The sequence below is a fragment of the Melanerpes formicivorus genome, unplaced genomic scaffold (genome assembly GCF_026170545.1).
Source record: "Melanerpes formicivorus ecotype bairdi unplaced genomic scaffold, bMelFor1.0.p_v2 SCAF_24, whole genome shotgun sequence".
Taxonomy (NCBI): Eukaryota; Metazoa; Chordata; class Aves; order Piciformes; family Picidae; genus Melanerpes; species Melanerpes formicivorus.
The window spans coordinates 3429947-3449839 of NW_027142376.1; the positions used below are offsets into that span (position 1 = coordinate 3429947).

Genomic DNA, 19893 nt, shown 5'->3' on the forward strand with positions numbered 1-19893 from the left:
TAAGGCTGTTTTGATGTAACTTTGTTTTACTCAGTTACCAAATTGTACTTGATTTCTACACTTAGTACTTTGTACCAGATGCACTGCATCTTGCACTTTTTTATGATATGTTCTGAATACCAAATGTCCTATTAAATTATGCCTGTGCTACTGTACACCTACAGAGTGACAAGGAAAACTTGGTAAGATGTACCTAAAATTCCATAATTAAAGGTACAGAACTGAACTGGAGAGGAAAAATGGAAATATTTCATCAGATTTGGCAGAAAAGAACATTAGATCTACTGGTAGAATTTGGAGGTAGTGTTTAGACTTAATTTGGTAGTGGTAAGGGGGGAAAGGGCTGAAGCTTGAGGACAGCAGATTTTGACTGGATGTTAGAAATTCTTTACAGTGACACACTGCAACAGGTTGCCCAGGGAGGTTGTGAAGGTGTTCAATACCAGGTTGGATGAGGCCTTGAGCCACCTGGTGTAGTGGAAGATGTCCCTGTCCTTGGCCAGAGGGGTGGAACTAGATGGTCTTTAAGGTCATTTCCAGCCTAAGCCATTCTATGAATCTACAAATTGCTGTTCACGTTCTTTCGGTGATGGATTTGTCTGGTTTGAGATGAGTGTTTGAGCTAGTTTTTAGGTTTCTTATTTTAATTTTTGTCAATAGCTATCACCCCTTCAGGTCCTTAGTAGTTTTCTCTCAGTCAGATACTTGAGTTTGAGGAGAGTAAGCTCCTAAATAGGAGAGAAGCTAGATAAGACTAGAATAGAATTAACCAGGTTGGAAAAGACCTTTGAGATCATCAAGTCCAACCTAATACCATCTAATCAACTAAACCATGGCACCAAATGCCTCAGCCAGTCTCTTCCTAAACACCTCCAGCGATGGTGACTCCGCCACCTCCTTGGGCAGCCCATTCCAATGGCCAATCACTTTTTCTGTGAAGAACTTCCTAGCATCCAGCCCAAACCTCCCCTGGCGCAGCTTTAGACGGTGTCCTCTTGTTCTGGTGCTGGTTGCCTGGGAGAAGAGACCAACTCCCACCTGTCTACAACCTCCCTTCAGGTAGTTGTAGACAGCAATAAGGTTTCCTCTGAGCCTCCTCTTCTCCAGGCTAAGTAACCCCAGCTCCCTCAGCCTCTCTTCATAGGCAGTATCTTATTCTCAAAACTATCTTTTCTTCATCCTCCACTTCCCCCTTCCTTTTCCCTCTACACTTTTCTAAATGTCCACATCATTGGCTGAACTGGTTTGTGAAGGATTGAAACTGATACTGTAATAGAATTCTAGATTTTTTTTTTAAATTGAAGTAAATTTTCTTGTGAATACATTTGTTACTACATGTATGATAGTTTGCCATATCTCTTGCAGACCTACATTACTCCAAGTGCTGCTATATTTAAAGCAGAAGAGGTTAGTGAAGAAACAGAGGCCATGCTAAACAACATGAGAGTTTATGGAACTTGTATTATCATTCTGATGGCCGTAGTAGTCTTTGTGGGAGTAAAGTATGTCAACAAACTTGCACTGGTCTTCCTTGCCTGTGTGATTCTTTCCATCATTGCCATATATGCTGGAGTTATTAAGACTGCTTTTGACCCACCTGACTTTCCGTAAGTGCAATATTTTTAGAGTGGATTATTTTAAAAAAACAAACAAAAAATGTTTGGAGGAAGGGAATAGTTGTAACCATCTCATGTTTTAAGGTAAACCTCAAAATACAAGCACAGTGCCTTCAAAGGCAGGTTTTGTGTGGTTTAGGCATTTATGTGCTCATTTGCTGCCTGTCTGAATCTTTCATTGTTCATGGGATATGGTACTCTGGAAAATGTTTTGCTACTTAGTTATTGGCTATTATTCCATGAACAGCAGAAGAACAGGAAGGTGCTTTTTGCTGGTAGTAAATAGAGATGATTTTTTTTTTTAAACAAAAACTAATAGAACAAAGTAAAAGTTACTGAAATGTAGCTATGAACCATAGTTATGACACTTTCAAACTTTCTTTATCATGAGGAAATTTTTGTAACTTCCATTTTTCTCTACTTAAAATGTAGATGTTGCACTGTTAAATTCACTTGCTGTGAAGGCTTTCTGCCATGCTGTTACTGTTGTGCATAGCATGTTGCTTCTCAACACCTTTGGCTTGTGTTTCTCATGGCTCACCAAGAGCTACTTTCGTGTAATTTTGTGTGACTTGTATTTTTGAGTCTTTCTATTTGGAGAGAAAAAGAATAATAATGCTTACAACATGAGCAGAACAGCCTGGTAAGTTTTGTGATGGAGTGCTATCTGTTTTGTAGGATATATATGTGATTGTCTTGGGGTGTGTGTGTAACAAAAATGATAGGTCATTTTCCAATAAACTTTATCCAGTCTGCCTCAAAACGAGAACCTCAAGTGAGTTTTCTTATGGTCACCATAAAGGCCAGTTTCCACTTTGGTTAGTTAGGTTGGCATTGCTAACTTCCATCGGGTTTGTGCCATTGTATAGATGTTAAAATACTTCACAATTTCCCATTTGAATCAAGCTGGAATATATTTGAATCAGAACACATGCTGCTGTAGGGTCCACAAATCAATAGCAATTTAGAAGTAAAATTAGCAAGGCAAGTGGCAAGATGTTTGTTTTGGTTTATCACCAGTGCTTTCTTAAATCTGCTCAGCTTCCATGTGATGCTATACACTGGTGTCCTATACTCAGGGAATCTACTGTTAATTGCTATTAGGAACAGCCTATTGCACTAGCACAGTGTTCTGTTTGACTTACAACATTGCATTAGAACAAGTGTATTATCTTTGTACTTTCTATCAGCTTTGTAACTGAGCTTCAGGGGTATCAGATGTGTACTATGCTCTCTGACTTATGTGCTTAACACAAATGTTTTATTTGATTTTTGTTTGTTTTCCTTCTCTTGTCTTCATAAATATTAGATTTATCCTTGCCAGGCTTGCTTAAGAATGAAATATCTCCTAAGCATCTTTCATGTAGAAGTGTTCCTAGATCCTCATAGTCTCTCCTGTTATGAACTTGTATTTTGGAAACTGTTCTGAGTTTTCTAATTTTCTTTCATTTTTGTGTCCTTAAATTGTTTCCTGCTGTGTGATTCTTTAATTTGTATTCCCACAAATGTGCTTAAATTTTGCTATTTAGCCCTCCTGACGTATTTCCTACCCCTTGGATTTTACTATTTTTGAGGACCATGTCAAATATTTATTTGCTAGAAAAGGGCATGTTGTGCTTGCTTAATCTTACTGGTTTGTTTTCTTGGTCAGGCTCATCATTAAGTATAATTTAATTTTACTTCTTTCTTGATGGACTGACTAAATCACCATCTCTTCAGTGGCTAAGCTGCTTGTTTTGATTGTATTTTCCAAGTAATAAATCAGAGGACCAAGTAGCTGATTAATATCTTAAAGTAGAAATGTGCAATTGCTGTTTTAAGTATGTCTGATGATAGTTTTATATGCAGAGGCTATATACTATTTTAGTGGATGAGTATAGGCCAGAATATGGATGGAATAACAAGTTTCTGAAGAAGTCCAATGCAGATAAAATGTTTTAATGATCAACACTATATTGAAGGATCATGGTTGGTTTTATCTGTTTTGTTTGTAGCATCTGTCTGCTTGGAAACCGTACCTTGTCAAAACGCAGCTTTGATGTGTGTGCCAAATTTACTGAGAGCAATAATGAAACAAAGACTACAGCTCTTTGGAGCCTGTTCTGTGATAGTCCTTTGCTTAATGCTACCTGTGATGACTACTTTAATCTCAATAACGTAACAGAAATTCAAGGAATTCCAGGAATAATGAGTGGAGTTCTATCTGGTAAGTTGGAAAGCACAATCATTTGAACCTTGTTCCTTTGGCCTGTAGCTGTTCTGTAATCATATAATGGTTTAGGTTGGAAGGGACCTTTTAAAGATTATCTAGTTCCAACCCCTCTGCCATGGGCAGGGACATCTACTAGACGAGGTGTCTCAAGGCCTCATCCAACCAGGCTGCCATCCCTTTACCTTGACCAAGACAGAACCTATGCAGGCCTGAGAAAGGACACCTTGACCATAGCCTGCTTACTCCTCCATAAGCCCAGAGTTTTGCAGATGTTGAGAGCAGGACTTGGCCTCTGCAGTAAATCCCTGCAGCAGGTTGATTTTGGCCACAACCTGCTTGCAGCCCATCCTGGAGTACTGCTTGTCCCCAGTAATGTAGTAACTGTCTGACTGGCCAGGGTTTCAATATGCTTCTGGTCAGGATATAACCCTTCCCTCCTCAGGCGTAGTCTGTCAATGCTTCTTTAAGCTAATCTGCTTGAGTGCAACACTTCTGCCTGGAGCAACTCCTGTAAAGTTTCTACCTGGTTTTAGATGCTTAGTATCTAATGCTTCAGTTTGCAGCATTGGACCTTCATAAGCACTCTTTCAAAAAACATTGTTCTATCAAGAAATAAAAAAAGGGCAGGAAAAGTGTTTATCACAGCTGACTTTTTAAAAACTTGTTTTGCTCTTTTGTATGCCAAATGCACTTACTTTAGTAAGCTCTTTGTTAGCACATTCTTAAACTGTCCTTGAGGAGAAGCTCTTTACACTTTATAGAGGGTGCCTTGAGGAATGAAGTCCTGTGGTTTGTCCTATGTGATGCATCCAGTTAGTGGTGGATGTGGAGAAAAGCAGTCTTTTTAGCTTCTCATCTAGAATTTGGACAGGATGTTCTAGGAAGTGTGCAGGTTTTCTTCTATTTGTTCCTGCACAGTTGTGGCAGCTTGAGATTGCAGTTGCACTGGGTCATAAGTTTCATTTTGAACAGGTGATGGATTGTACTGTATGCAAATACTATTTCTGGGGACAGAATCAATGTTCTGATACATCTCTTCTACTTCCCCCTAAAATAAGGTTTGATGTATGTAAATATGTATCTCTGCATAGGAAACTTAAGTCTCTGCTGCCATACTGCGGTGGCTTAGGCTGGGTGCTGGCCTGGGTGCCACTACACAGACCACACCTGAGAGGTCCCAATGGGTGGGCCCAGCCCAGGGGATGGTCACAGGAAACCAGGTATTCCATTCCCATAATGCCCTGCTCCTCTATAATAGATCAGCGCGGGGTCTTCACTTCCTCTTTTGCCCCCCCCTGCTGCCTAGGTAAAATGGCATGAGCTGCCCCCCTTGGGCCTGCCCAGGCCCAAGGCTGGGTGGGGGGGGGGGGAGGGAAAGGAAAGAGCCCTGGGGGGTTCTGGTGTACCCCCAGGTGGGGATGGGATGTTTCTGGGTATGTTTTGGGGTTTCTTTTGTCACTGTGTTTCTGGCTTTCTGTATGTGCTCACTGTTTTCTATTTAAACTTTCCATCACTTTTTCAATCTGTTTGGCTGAGTCATTATTTCTGCCCATGGTAGGGAGGGGGTCTGCCCCAACCCATTACATTTTGGCGCCCAACGTGGGGCCAGTTGCTGTGGCGAACTGCAGATCGGATTGCAAAAGATGGAGAGTTTCAAGTCAGCTGTGGGATGTTGCTGATTTGGAAGTTGGGGCTCAAGTTTTCTTGTCAGGGTGACTGTGAACTCCTGTGGACTGCAGAAGGACACCTGGTGCGTGGCCAATGGCATGGAAGTCCTTTCTGTTGCTTGGGAACAGCGAGGGGTGGCTCTTTCTGTGACTTTCTGCTCAGGGTAGCTTAAGAATGCTCGAGTAGCCTAAGAAGGTGAGACCTGCCTTCTCCTCCTTGTTCTCTGCGGAGTGACGAGGGGCAGCGGCAGGCAGAGCGAGGTTGGTCGGCTGTTGCTGTGGGGGATGGCCACCCAGGACAAGCAGACAAATGATGGCTCCCAAAACCCGAGGGCAAGTGGGGACTTCAGCTGGAAAGCCATTCTCAAAGGCTCTGGGAATGCGTTCGTGGCTCTGGCTGAAATAACTGTTTGGATGCCCGAAGGGCTGGAGGTGACTGACTCTGTATCGCAGTGACAGAGACGGCAGGGGCTGGGCCAGGCTGTGTTCAAGCAGTGGTGGCACTGCCTGTGCCATGCTGTGTTCAGGCGGCAGCGGCAGCTGTAAATCATTCCCTGGTGTTTTCAGACATGTTCCGAAAATGGCGCCAAGCACCTGGCTCTGCCTCCTCTCTTCTCAGTGAGTTGTGCTGCAGCTGCTCCCTCTTCTGGGGGAGGGCTGTGAACTGGATGCAGTGATGCCTCGGTACGCAAACGCCCAGTGGAGGGGCGATGACCTGCCATGTGCATTTGTGTAGCTCCAGACCGCAGCTGGAAGCAGTCGGCTGCGGCTCCCTGGAAGGATGGAAAAAAGCGGTTGTGGAGCCTGATTGCTCCAACTGGCTTGCTCCAGGGGTGGAAAAAAGCTGCTGAGCAAATCTAAATGCAAATAAAGGCTCTGCTGAGAAGTTGTGAGGTATTTCCAGGTGACCAGGATATCCTGAGTCCACAAGGAATTCACACTGCAGAAGAAGGAACCTCCCAGCAATACAGAGTCAATCATATGAGGAAGGAGAACTGAAATGGACTGATACTTGAGCCTGAATGAGAGACTGTGTGGAAGGACACCCAGATGAAGACCTGGACTGTTGCTAGACATGTCATCAGAAGAGTACTAATTTGATGATATGTTTTGGGTGCAGGGATTATAGTATGGAATAAGGGGTGGTGTGTGGTGGTTTGGCTGGGTGCTGGCCTGGATGCCACTGCACAGACCACACCTGAGAGGTCCCAAGGGGTGGGCCCAGCCCAGGGGGTGGTCACAGGAAACCAGGTATTCCATTTCCCATAATGCCCTGCTCCCCTATAATAGATCAGCGCGGGGTCTTCACTTCCTTTTTCACCCCCTGCTGCTGCCTAGGTAAAATGGCGTGAGCTGCCTCCCTTGGGCCTGCCCAGGCTCAAGGCTGGGTTGGGGGAGGTGGAGGAAAGAGCCCTGGGGGCCCAAGGGGGATGGGATGTTTCTGGGTATGTTTTGGGGTTTCTTTTGTCACTGTGTTTCTGGCTTTCTGTACGCGCTCACTGTTTTCTATTTAAACTTTCCATCACTTTTGCAATCTGTCTGAGTTGTTATTTCTGCCTGTGGTGGGGAGGGGGTCTGCCCCAACCCATTACACATACTAAATCAGTTTAAAATATCAATTATGAAGTGTATGAATACATAAAAACACACTAAATGAGGCAATAGGCTTTTTTTTTTTTTAAGCATACAAAGTCAGACTTAATCTGTTTCTTCAAGGAGAAATGAAGTTCTTTTCAGCTGAGTTGTTTGTTCCAACAAACGTGACTTAGCTTGTTCTATGTATTTTATAGTTTACCCCATTCTTATTTTCAGTGAATGGAGCATGAAACGTTTCTCCTGAACTTTTGTTATGTTCAGAAGACGTGTGTGTTCTAATTTTTCGCTATGGTGTAAGCTTTAAACTGCTGTTCTGCTTTTGCATGTTTCAGCTGAGAACTCATTTTTCTTCATTTGGGAAAATGTGCTTTGATTCTGCTCACTATTATTGCCTTGAACTAGCAGTGGTGTGTAAAAGTGCATTTCACTGTTCTGCTGTTAATTGATGCTGAGATCTCTAACAACCATTGAGTCTGCTGAAAGCTCACTGTTAGGGATACACTTTCTGGTGCTCACTGCTTGACACTTACCTGTAGTGAAGCTCATTGATTGTCTTCTGTGCGCTCCCTGAGTATAGTGTGTTGGTTTTTTGTGTGTTGCAATGGGTTTTGCTTTTACAACTTTGAGTATCTGAGTATTACCTCTAGGTTTTCCATCTTACTACTAGCTCCTTTTTCCAGCCTCTTTGAGTGTACTGGAGAGCCCTGGTTACATCCTGCTACTGACCCTTGTGGAAGCTTACTGGTTGTTTCCCTAAATTAAAACTGCATTTACATTCATTTAGCAGTTGTTTTCTGTCTGAAACATCTTTTTTTAATGTGTGTGAGAAGTCTTGATGTTTTCTTATCCTATGGTTGCTGTAGGTTCCTTGCGTGAGGAATCTTTCAGAAATGTGGGAAATGCAAGTGGACTTAATGAAGTGGATCACCTTAATTAAAGTTTTTGTCAAAGAACTTGAATGCTTTCAACAACGTTCTTTTCCAAAAGCTATGCTGGGACTTCCTGAGTTCCTCAAAACTCAAGGGGGGAAAAAGCCCTGTGAATTGATGCTGGTTTTGTCAGAACTCAAAATTATCACCCATCTGTTTGCTGTTTCTATCTGTTGCTCTTATTGCTATGAACTGTTGATGTACAGATGCTACCTGTGAACTTATAGTTTCTTGGTGTCTCTGAAACTCTCTTTAGGAAGTTGGCCTCACATTTGTCATGTTTCAGTCCTTGGTTAGCAATACGATTTCAGGTAAACTGAGTTAGCTCAGGCCTTTCACTGTTCTTGCAGGTTTCAGGCTAAGTGCTGATTATTTTCCACTTTGCCCAAAGTGTACACTGTAGTTCTTTTCAATAATGATTGTTGCTTTGAACCAGCACTGATGTGTAACAGTGCATGTTAATTGTCCTAGTGCCACATAATGCTAAGAATACATTGAGTGGATCATGTGTCCTGCTTGCTGATTGTGAGCACACATTCCGATGCCTAATGTAAACTTGTCTGATGACAATTCCTCAGGGATTTTCCTCCACTGATGGTGTATGTCATGGTTTGTGTGAAGACATTGCAGCTGCAGACTCTGCACTTGCAGGTTTGTTCAGCTGTGACTGGAAATACTCATATCATGCCTGAGCATCTCAGGAAGCATGTGTGGAGTCCTTGTACCATTTACTGAGCACCTGTATAAGTTAAATATGCATTTGTTAGGCACCTTCCATGACTATTGTACTAATGGTGAATCATTCTGTGAATAGCTGACCAAACATGCCCATGAATAGTAAGTCCCCAACAGCAGTAATAATAATTAACTCTTTTATGGCTTTGGTTTTAACTCTGGGATTACTTTGTTCCTCTTTATTTCAATGAACTCTCTATCTTGGGACATTTACAGAAATGTGATCTCTTGCTATTATGAAGACTAAGAATACTGTATTTCATTCCCTTAAGTTGTACTAGATGATGGAAATTGGCTATGAGATCATTGTTCTGGCAGTCCATGGGAGTTGTTTGCTTTTCTGTGGTGTAAAATCCTATGGCTCTGATGAGGAGGGAGAATGTCTACTTTGTTTCTCAACACATAAAATAGAATTAACCAGGTTGGAAAAGACCTTTGAGATCATAAAGTCCATCCCGTTACCCAACACCATCTAATCAACTAAACCATGGCACCAAGCACCCCATCCAGCCTCTTCCTAAACACCTCCAGTGATGGTGACTCCACCACCTCCCTGGGCAATCCATTCCAATGGCCAATCACTCTTTCTGTGAAGAACTACTTCTTAATATCCAGCCTAAACCTTCCCTGGTGCAGCTTGAGACTGTATCCTCTTGTTCTGGTGCTGGTTGCCTGGGAGAAGAGACCAACCTCCACCTGGCTACAAAAAGCTCTTCTCTGAGCCTTCTCTTTTCTAGACTAAGCAACCCTGGCTCCCTCAGCTTTTTTCAACAGCTTTTCTTATTTTTAAGTAAGAATCAATATTGGCTGTTCTCACCATCTTGTCAAGGGACGCAAGCAGTGTTTCCATAAATGTAAGCTTTCAAAAGTTTTACTGGTTCTTTGACCTGGCAATGTTCACTGAGCAAGCATCCTGAGTTTGGGAATCTGAGCTGCATTCTGCACATTTTTTGCTTGTTTCAGGGTTTTGTTTGTTTGTGTTTGGGTTGCTTTGGTCTGGCTTTTTTTTTGTTTGGTTTTCTGTGGGGGTTTTTGTGTTGGTTTGTTTTTGTTTGGATTTTTGCTTATCAGTTCTCTTCTGGAGTTTTACTCTGCTTTTATCACCATGTAGAATACCTTCACCATGAATAACTGAGTCCTGAACTGTTGTCCAGGGTTATTCTGTACAGCAGATCAAAAGTACTGAAGTTACTGATAAGAAGCATTTTTCCTTTTGACCTGCTGTTTTTTTACTTGACGGGGAAACATCATGATTTTTGCTTCAAAAGATTATCACTACTTAAAATCCTTGCATGGAGAGTTGAGACTGATTCTTGGTTGTTGGTTTTTTTCCCCTCTTGTAGATAATCTATGGAGTGCCTATTCAGAAAAAGGATCTATAGTTGAGAAAAAAGACCAACCATCAGTTGCTGGATCAGAAGAGACAAAAATGAGTGGACTTCCTTATATTTTTACAGACATAATGACCTACTTCACCATGCTTGTAGGGATTTATTTCCCATCTGTGACAGGTAGATGCAACTGTGTTTCTTGAGTGTGGATGTGTACTTATAGCTGAAGTTTTTTTGGGGGTAGTAGGTGAATGTTTGTTGATGATACTAAGTCCTTGTGTACCTAAAACCTTCTGGTGGTAGAGAGACATAGCTGGTTATTTTAGGGGGTTATAGGACTTAAACAAGAAATGGATTTATGTGCTGAAAGGAAAACTAAAGCTCCATGTGTTATTAAATGTCTAATCAAAATAAGATGCAAACATGAGAGAACAGTTGAATATTAAGGCGACTCAGGCATTCAAGCTATGAACTGCCTTTGGTTTGTTTAAATGTTCAAAATTTGTCCTGTAGCTGTAACTAGTACAGACCTTTTTTGTCCAGCTTAAGGTTTAGATTAGCTGTTCAGTGTTTTGCTAGGTCACATATGACTGAAATAACCAGAAACATTTTTCCTTATGAGACTGAATCACCAAGGTTGGAAGAGACCTCAAAGATCATCAAGTCCATTACCTGTCACCAGACACTTGTGATGTAGAGTAACAAAACAGAACTCAGATAAGAAGTTGCAGCAGTGTTTGCTACAAGAATACAACATGGAGCTGTCCCTTTGTATTCTTCCATCATGTTACTTCCATTTCTGCACTTCAGACTTCTGTCAACATGTTGTGGTATCAGAGTTTGTGGCTAGGTTTTTATTGTGTGTACTTTGGCAGTGCTTTTGCACTGCAACATCTTGATATTAGCTTCCACGTTTTTGTCTCCGACAGTGGGCAGGGCAATCTAGGAAAGAGGGCAGAATCAGGGTTTTTTGGTTTGCTTTTTTTTTTTTGGTGGTTTTTTTCCCCTTTCTGTCACAGCATTTGCTGGAAAATATTTTTGTGTTCTTGTTTGATTCAGAGAGATGTGTATGTGCAAGTTCATCAAAGTTTTGGTGCTTCCTGCTTGCTCCTCTATTTTGTTTCTATATTTCTATAATTTACTTTATTGATTTGCTTGCATATCTTAATGCATGCATAATAATAGTTTAGCAGTAAGATAACATAGATAATAGCTCTATTTAGGAGACATTGCAGCTGGTCATGCTGCATAAAATGGGTAAATCTCTGTTAGTATATAACATTCAACCACAAAATTTTGCTACTCTATTTCTTAGCTTTAAAAATAATTCTGAAGGTACACTTCAAAACCATGGTTTGTTGTTTTTCTGTTTCTTTACTAAATTATCTGGAATTTATTCAGTAATGGATGGCAACATAAGCTTATGAAGACAACTAAGCTATAATTTGAGGATTTGTGCAGGATTATAATACACTTCTACAGCCTGTTCCATTGGTAATGATGTTTTAAATTAGGCTTAAATTTCCATGTGTTCTGTTAGGTATTTACATGAAGCTGGTGTTAACTGGTCTTATGACATAAATTTATTCTCTCTGAAGGTATTATGGCAGGTTCAAACAGATCTGGAGATCTTAAGGATGCTCAGAAATCTATTCCTACTGGAACAATTTTGGCCATTGCAACTACATCTTTTATTTGTATCCTTTATGCTGTGACCTTTCTTTCCTGGTGTGCATTCTGTAGGTGTAACAGTGTAGGTTTTTGCATTGAAACATTATTAGAGTTGCCTGAGTATAAAATGCATGAAATCTAAACTGAAAAACAGTATTTGTTGAAACCCAAATATTAAAATATCAAATTTTATTTGCATTTATAAAAATATATGTTCTACTAGTGCTTCAAATTCCAAGACATAATTGGTGAGTTTAATTAAGCAATGTAGAGATTTTTAGCATTTTGCTTCAGCTGGCAGATTGCTTTGTTCTTAAGCTTAGGTATAACCAGTGAATGTCTTAAAGCAAACTAATAATAGAAACTGATAGTCCTTTAATACCTAGAAGACAAAAATGCTCATTATATATGAGAAAATATGTCCTGTTACATGATTTATGACCTGGTTACCCTCAGTATTTCACAAATCAACTGCACATCAAAGGCAGTCACAGTGACCATAAACTAAAGTTGTAGCATGGAAGAATGAAAAACCCCAAAACTAAAAATCCACAGAACCACCAAAACAAAACCCACCTCATTTCATTATCATGGACACTTTGATTTCATCCCTTGGTGAAAAATGATGTGCTTTCTCTTTCTGTATAATTACTTATAGCTCACTATTCCTTCACTCTCTGTAACAGATCTCTCCTGTATAGTGTTGTTTGGTGCCTGCATAGAAGGTGTGATATTAAGAGATAAGTAAGTCATGTTCAATTTCTAATTTTACAGCAAGTGGGTTATGTTCATAGGACTTAATAGTGGCTCTTCTGGGTGATGTCTGTGTGATCTATTTAGGTTAAAACTGGAGGGGAAGTCTTCTCAGTTAAACTGAAATCGCTGCAAAATGAAATGTTCTCAAAAGAAAAAAAACATTGCTGGTCTCTGTGGAGCTGATAGGTGAGGGCAAAGAGTAGTATTACTTTTGGAGAAGTAACATGCCTCTGAGGAACAGAGACAGGAAAATAGTTTTGACAGTTACATGACAAGGAAGAATTCCTGAATGAGGTTGCAGTGCAGGATCAGGCATATAGTTTCCTTGGATGTACCATTAATGTGTTGTTTTTTAAATGATCAGTAATTGTGTCAGTTTTTGCCCATGTAATTGCTTGAGGGTATTTGAGGCACAGTATGAAGCACAAAGGTAATAAATGTAATGGAGATAGGCATGAATCCACATCTCTGGATTTTGATGCATTTCTCTCCTGGGAAAAGCTGAGGTGGCTAAGATGAATCTATTGGCAAGTCTTATGTTTGTTTCCTTGATGGTGTCTGGCTTTCTTTTCACTGCTTTTGATGATGAAGCAGTGGCATTGAGCCATTGTTTAGAAGGTTATGGAGATGGTGCTGACACAGTTTATTTCAAAACACTATCTTTAGTCTAGAAGGAAAGCCATAACTTGAAAGCTGGATGCTAACCAAAGCTAATAAAAGAAGCAGCAAGGGATTAGTTTTAATTTTACAATGATCAGTGCATCAGTGAAAAATCTGATTTCCTTTTCTTCAAAGTAAATATACAAACCAAATCAAGCTGCTGCTTCAGACATAATTAATTCTGAATTATCAGTTAACACAGAGTTAGTATCTACTAAACTCAAATACTGGAAAGCAACATATTTGAAATTTACTGGTGGGGGGAGGTTTGGTGTGGTATGTATTTTTGAAAGCTGTGAGTGCAGGTGATCTGTCCCTGGAGCATGATGCATTGTAGCAAGAGTACTGAATCCATGTTCTTGTGTCTACTGCTGCCAGTTCTTGTTTAGTTGAAATGCAATTTTAACAGTAAAATGCATGAATTTTGATCTGGTTTAAAGACACTTTTTGGGGTAGATCTGGATTGCCATATCTGCCATGGGAAACAGTAGGTTGTACGCTTCTCAGCGTTCGTCATTCAGCTTCTCACAGTGTTTTCACCCAATGTTTAACTAAAATGCAGGCATTAGGATTTGAATTAAGAATGTGCAGCCGTATAAGTACAAATGTAAAAGGATTATACTGCTTGTTTTTCCCTCTGTATCTTTGAAGAATATGGTTTCTTCTTATTCTGTCTGTTAAAGGTAGTATGTAACCATGCTTCTAAGCTTGGGCATGTGCACTGCTGGCTTATTATATTAACCCAATTACTGTGTTGGCTTTGACCCTGTTTAAGAGCAAATCTGAGAAGAGATAAAACATTTAATTTTTCTTTATAGCCTTTCACTTGCTCATACCATATTCACTTAAAATTTGCAGCAGGTAGCAAGGCAGTCAAAAGGCACATGGATAACTTGAAATGGTGGTGTCTGGTCACTTCTATATTGTCCATATGTCAGCACTAAACTACTAAAAGGAAAGGCCAATACTTTGGTTTGCAAATCTCTTGCTTATGCCCTAGGGTATACCCATATTACTTCTAGAACAGGCTTCTGCAAACTAATACCTAGTAGTCAAAAGGATCTAAAACATGCACATGTACAAACTTAGCTGTTGCTGTTAACACTGTATTACACTGGTTGGGAAATCTTATAGTATGTATTGTGACATTGTGTGTATTGTTGAAAAGTGCTCGAAGCCATAGTAAAAGTTATTTTAATGCTTAATGGTTTATTTTTGTTTTCCTTTTCTCCCTTCCCTTCTCTAAGGTTTGGAGAAGCAGTTAACGGAAATCTAGTGGTTGGTACTCTGGCCTGGCCTTCTCCATGGGTTATTGTGATTGGTTCATTCTTTTCAACATGTGGTGCTGGTCTCCAGAGTCTCACTGGTGCACCCCGCCTGCTGCAGGCCATTGCAAGAGATGGCATTGTACCATTTATTCAAGTGAGTGTTTTAATTTGTTTCTTTACCGTATATCAAATATGCCTTATGTTTTGACAAGAGAGACTTTTTTTCTATCCCTGTAGAACTGTGAGCAAAAGATTTGCAGCTCAGGTTTGACTGTGTACAATAATAGATCAAGTCATTGTAGGACAAGGTTTGAACTTTGACCTGTATGCCTGGGCAATGCAATTCAATTGTTTTTACCTTTACCTGTAAAAGTTAGTGGTTCAGAACTGCAAATGTAAGTCTTCTGTAAATGGAAAATAAATGAAGAAGCAAATAAAAACTGAATGTCTTCACTCCAGGCTGTATTTATGACTTGAACATGTGAATATAGTTGATTTTCAGTCTCAGTATGGAACTGCATGGTATTTGTTGTTATATCAGAGATACAAAAATTAAGATTTTAATTGTGGGCTAAATGAAGTCAGCAAAGATGACTCTGAACATTAAGTTTGTTCCAATATCCCTGTGCATGTTTTAAAAGTAATTCCTTTTTCTCAAAGTAGTGAGTAAGGGAGGTAGAAAATAGAAGATACCTTTTCTGGAAGATATTTAACACAATTATTAGGCTGCATCTGCAAAAGCTAGACTGGAGTTGAGGATAAATAAAATGGAAAAATACAATGTGTAGAGAGCAAAACTGAAAACAGCTTCAAGAATGAAAGTTGGGATTGTGTCTAAGTAAATGAATATTTGGAGAACAGAGTTGTCCAATTTAGCACCCAAAGGAATTGCAGACAGCCCAGACACTGAAGGTAGCTAGGGCTGAATCTGGGACAGTAGGCCCTTTTGTGTGGGGAGTCCTAAGGATGATTTGGAGCATGTGTTTTTATATCTCTAGGAGGTCTATATTGTGGTTTTGACACCCCAGTTCTGTGACAAAAGTTGTGCTCAAGTATTCCCTATTCTACCTAAATTTCTTTCTGGAGTTTTGGTCAGATGTGACCTTTAAGTCACTTTCTCACATATGAGATTGGTGTAGTATGTAATATGAAAAAGGGGCTGCTACTCCTTGTGACTAACTTAAGACTCTATTCAGAGATATCTATAAAGTGTCGTTAGGGAGGGCTAGGTATAGAACAGCAGCAGTTTGGTTTGGTTCTTGAGTTTGGGGAAAGTGTTATGAGTTTTCAACATTGTGTAGTGTGAAGATTCCTCAGCTAGGCTATGCCTAAGGCTATTAGAAATGAGTTAGCTGGAGAATTTGAGTTGTGGGAGAGATACCTGAGGGGAAGGAAGACATAAAGGGTATGTGGGAATAAGAAAGTAAGGAGACGACTTCTGTGAAGAGGGGGAAGGAATGCCCAAGGAATGGGTCAGAGGAGATGGTTGGAATAGCTGAGAAGCAGAGTAAAGTAGAAAATACAATGCTAGTGGCTTTGGGGGTGGTGGTGGTTATCATTTGTGTGTGGGACTTGAGTTGGTTTTCTTTAAAAGTAGGTCATACTGCTATTGCCAGCTTTTTTCATAGTCTTTAATCACTTTATTCCATTCTCCTCCTGCTGCTTTCCTGCTCTGTCTGCTAAAGCCTAATTTCAGTAGGGATATTATCTTAGGTCTTTCCCTTCTCTTAGGCTAAAGGGGAACATGGTCACTGGAAATTTATGCTGCTGTTTCTGTCAGGAGACAGAGCCAGAAGGGTTAATGAATCAAGAAGTAAACAAGCTAAAATGACAGCAATTGCCTGTATGTTCTGCCTGCAGTGCTTGCAGCAATGCTGCTGCTAGCAGGAAATGCAACTGCCCTGTTGCAGATTCTGCTGTGTTGAGCTACTCTGCCCACACAGCCTTGGCAGCGTGTCTGTTGGAAAGCTATATTGCTGTTCCCTTTGTTTAGGAGCAGCTTTTCTACCAATATTGGAGAAAGATGATGAGGATATGCAAGAATATCAAACATGCAGCTGCTTTATTTCACAGTTGAGCAGTGACATGTTCCCTGACTTGCAAGAACTATATCTGTAACTGGAATATACTAAGTATGCTGGTGTGGGGGGACAGAATCTTGATGGAATTCAACTTTTAACTGGGAAGGGGTTATAATGCAATGAATTGTGTATGCTGGATTGTTTTGAGAGAGACAAATGAAAATTTTCACCTCTATCCCAAATAAAAATACTTGGTGAGAGCATGAGTCTGTTTAATCAGGGTTGGATTTAAAGGGAGTTGAAGAATTGGAAGGAAAAATTTTGTATGGCTTGGAAAGTGAGGAGAAGAGAATCCTGGAGAAGCAGGGTATCTGAAGAAGGATGTCTGAAGAGGGATTTGGGACTTGAGAAATGCTTGCACTTTGAGTGACATAGGTGCTCCAGGGACAATGAAGGAATAGAATCCAAGCAGCTTAGTAGAGGGGAATGGGCATGACATATTTAAGATGATCAAAGAAAAGCAACAAACCAAACAAACTTGAAACATGAGCAGAGAAAACGTCTTCCTTCCCTTATATTAAAAGCCTACTGTATTACAGGAAGCAAAGGGAAAGAGATCATATGGAGAGTGAGGGAAGAACCTAAATGTTTGGAAAGGAACACATTATGAAAAAGGGGAGGGAGGGCTTAGTCTTTATAATTGCATGGAGGAGATTAAGTATAGCTGGAACTTCAGCTGAAGCATTTTTCTTCACCAGTATAGCTGGATAGAATTATCCCCAAGAAGAGATTACCACATGCGAAACGATTTTTAGTAGGGTTTTGTGCAGGATCATAGGCTTACCTAAATCCTCTCCAAAGGTCAATATTGAAGTCTGCAAGTACTGAGCTGATGTCCATTTCTTTTTGTTCTCACAAAAAAAATACTGCCCTCAGCTACATTAGCTTTTTATAGAGTAACCATTTGGATTTTAAGTTACTTTAGATTAAAACAGCAAGTGCAGTAGTACTTCAACATTATGTAGTCATTGCTCATTCAGTAAACATTTTCATATTGTAAATGCATGGGTTTGCAGTTTTGTTTCTGACTTTTTGTAGTATTGATTATGCCATTTTTCGTTCTTAACTAATGAGTACCTTTTGGTTCCTGTTAGTTTACAATCTGCACATATTTCATAACTGTATAATGAACAACTTTCCCTGATCTTACTGTTTACACAAATTTGCCTAGGTATTTGGTCATGGAAAAGCAAATGGAGAACCTACATGGGCTTTGCTCCTCACTGCTGGTATTTGTGAAATAGGAATTTTGATAGCTTCACTGGACAGTGTAGCACCAATTCTTTCCATGTAAGTATCAATGTGGTAGTTTGTGGTTTTTCATTTAAACAATACTTTATTTTTCAATTGGGTAATGATTTTATTTTTTTTAAGACATGATAGGCTTTGTTTTCTCATAAGATTTATTCCTATTTGATCTTGGAGATAAGGCTTGAGGTGAGGAGAAAGTTCTTCACAGAGAGTTGTTAGCTATTGGAATGTGCTGCCCGGGGAGGTGGTGGAGTCACCGTCCCTGGAGGTGTTCAAGAAGGGATTGGATGTGGCACTTGGTGCCATGGTGTAGTAGTCATGAGGTCTTGCATGACAGGTTGGACTTGATGATCTTTGAGGTCTTTTCCAACCTTGTTGATTCTATAATATGACACAACAAAATGTTTTGACTGGAGCTAATTTCTAGGCACAAAATCTTTCTTTGTGATAGCTCTTGAACATATTTTTACTAGCGTTGAACTTTTAAAAACCTGGACATTGGAATAAATTCCTGTTATTTCAGCTGAAGTGTATCTAATGGAGACACTCAAAACAATTCTGCAGGGTAGGAACTGAAACTTATTTTACTCACTTTGTCTTGGAAGTTTATCCTGTATGTCATGGGCTGACCCTGCTATACAGCTCAACCCCACACATGTACTTGCTCACTCTCCCTCCACCACCTCCTCCATGGGCTGTGCATTCCAATGGCAAATCACTCTTTCTATGAAGAACTTCTTCCTAACATCCAGCCTAAGCCTCCCCTGGTGCAGCTTGAGACTGTGTCTTACTCTGGTGCTGGTTGTCTCAGAGAAGAGACCAACCCCCACCTGGCTACAGCCCCCCTTCAGGTAGTTGTAGACAGCAATAAGGTCTCCCCTGAGCCTCCTCTGTTCCAGCCTAAGCACCCCCAGCTCCCTCAGCCTCTTCTCATAGGGCTTGTGCTCCAAACCCCTCCCCAGCTTTGTTGCCCTTCTCTGGACATTCCAACAACTCAACATCTTTCCTAAACTGAGGGGCCCAGAACTGGACACAGGACTCAAGGTGCAGCCTGACCAGTGCTGAGTACAGGGGCACAATGACTTCCCTGCTTCTGTTGGCCTCACTATTCCTGATACAGGCCAGGATGCCATTGGCCTTCTTGGCCACCTGGGCCCACTGCTGGCTTATGTTCAGCCTACTATCAACCAGTACGCCCAGGTCCTTTTCTGCCTGGCCGCTCTCCAGCCACTCTGACCCCAGCCTGTAGCACTGCATGGGGTTGTTCTGGCCAATGTGTAGAACCTGGAACTTAGAAAATGTTCTCTCTTTTTTCCTTTTTTTCTTCATTTTTCTCAACAGGTTTTTTCTGATGTGCTACATGTTTGTCAATCTGGCATGTGCAGTTCAGACACTTCTGCGGACTCCCAACTGGAGACCTCGTTTCAAGTATTACCATTGGTAGGGAATATTCCATCATTCACAAGAGTTGAAACTAACTACACAGCACAAAACTGATATTTTTTTTTTTCTTGCAATAATGAACTAATCTCTGTTCTGAGTTAAATTAACTGATTAATACATTGAGTAGAAGAAGCACTTGCTTTCATGTGTTGAAATAGCTGTGATCACTAAAATGTAGAGGGCTTGGGAATGGACTCTGGGTTGATGGTTCAATATTGCATATAAGCCAAGAGAGCTTCTGAGTATGCGAGAAAGATGATGAAAACAACCACCTAGCTTTTAAAGATAAGCAGAACTAATAAAATGTTCCGGAAAGCTGATTTTCATTTTAGTTATGAAAAACAAACAAACCAAACAAAAAAAACAAACAAAGAACCACTCAAAACTTTAATGATATGATTACTGTTTTTAAAATATATCATGCTTTGGACGCTGTTTGCTAACTGGGGTAGATACATGGATACTTGACAGAGTCAGTAAAGGTCAATTATACAAAAAATCCTGAGTCCATATTTTTGTTTAGGTTTTTTAAATGGCTTAAGAGTTCAAAGATGTCAAGCCAAGGCAGGGAACCTTCTTGACTTTTTTTTTTTTACCACATGTTGAAAATACACATGTTAACAGTAATTCTATTGAGAAATTTCAGTACTAAAATGTACTTGGAGACTAAAGGCTTT

General features: G+C 40.3%; 1 protein-coding gene across 9 annotated transcripts in view; it reads left to right on the plus strand.

Moving 5' to 3' along the window:
* The window catches only part of LOC137448283 (solute carrier family 12 member 7-like), a 63653-nt gene that overhangs the window by 24435 nt on the left and 19325 nt on the right, over positions 1–19893 (plus strand). For all 9 annotated transcript variants that reach the window (XR_010989027.1, XM_068152624.1, XM_068152616.1 and 6 more), the window contains exons 7-14: positions 1366–1607; positions 3611–3822; positions 10099–10266; positions 11685–11783; positions 12444–12501; positions 14421–14595; positions 17694–17812; positions 19115–19213. Coding sequence is in view for 8 of the 9 variants with exons in the window: in XM_068152624.1 (XP_068008725.1) it covers positions 1366–1607; positions 3611–3822; positions 10099–10266; positions 11685–11783; positions 12444–12501; positions 14421–14595; positions 17694–17812; positions 19115–19213 (1172 nt within the window). In the remaining variant the exon portion in view is untranslated. The remainder of the gene's footprint in view (positions 1–1365; positions 1608–3610; positions 3823–10098; positions 10267–11684; positions 11784–12443; positions 12502–14420; positions 14596–17693; positions 17813–19114; positions 19214–19893) is intronic.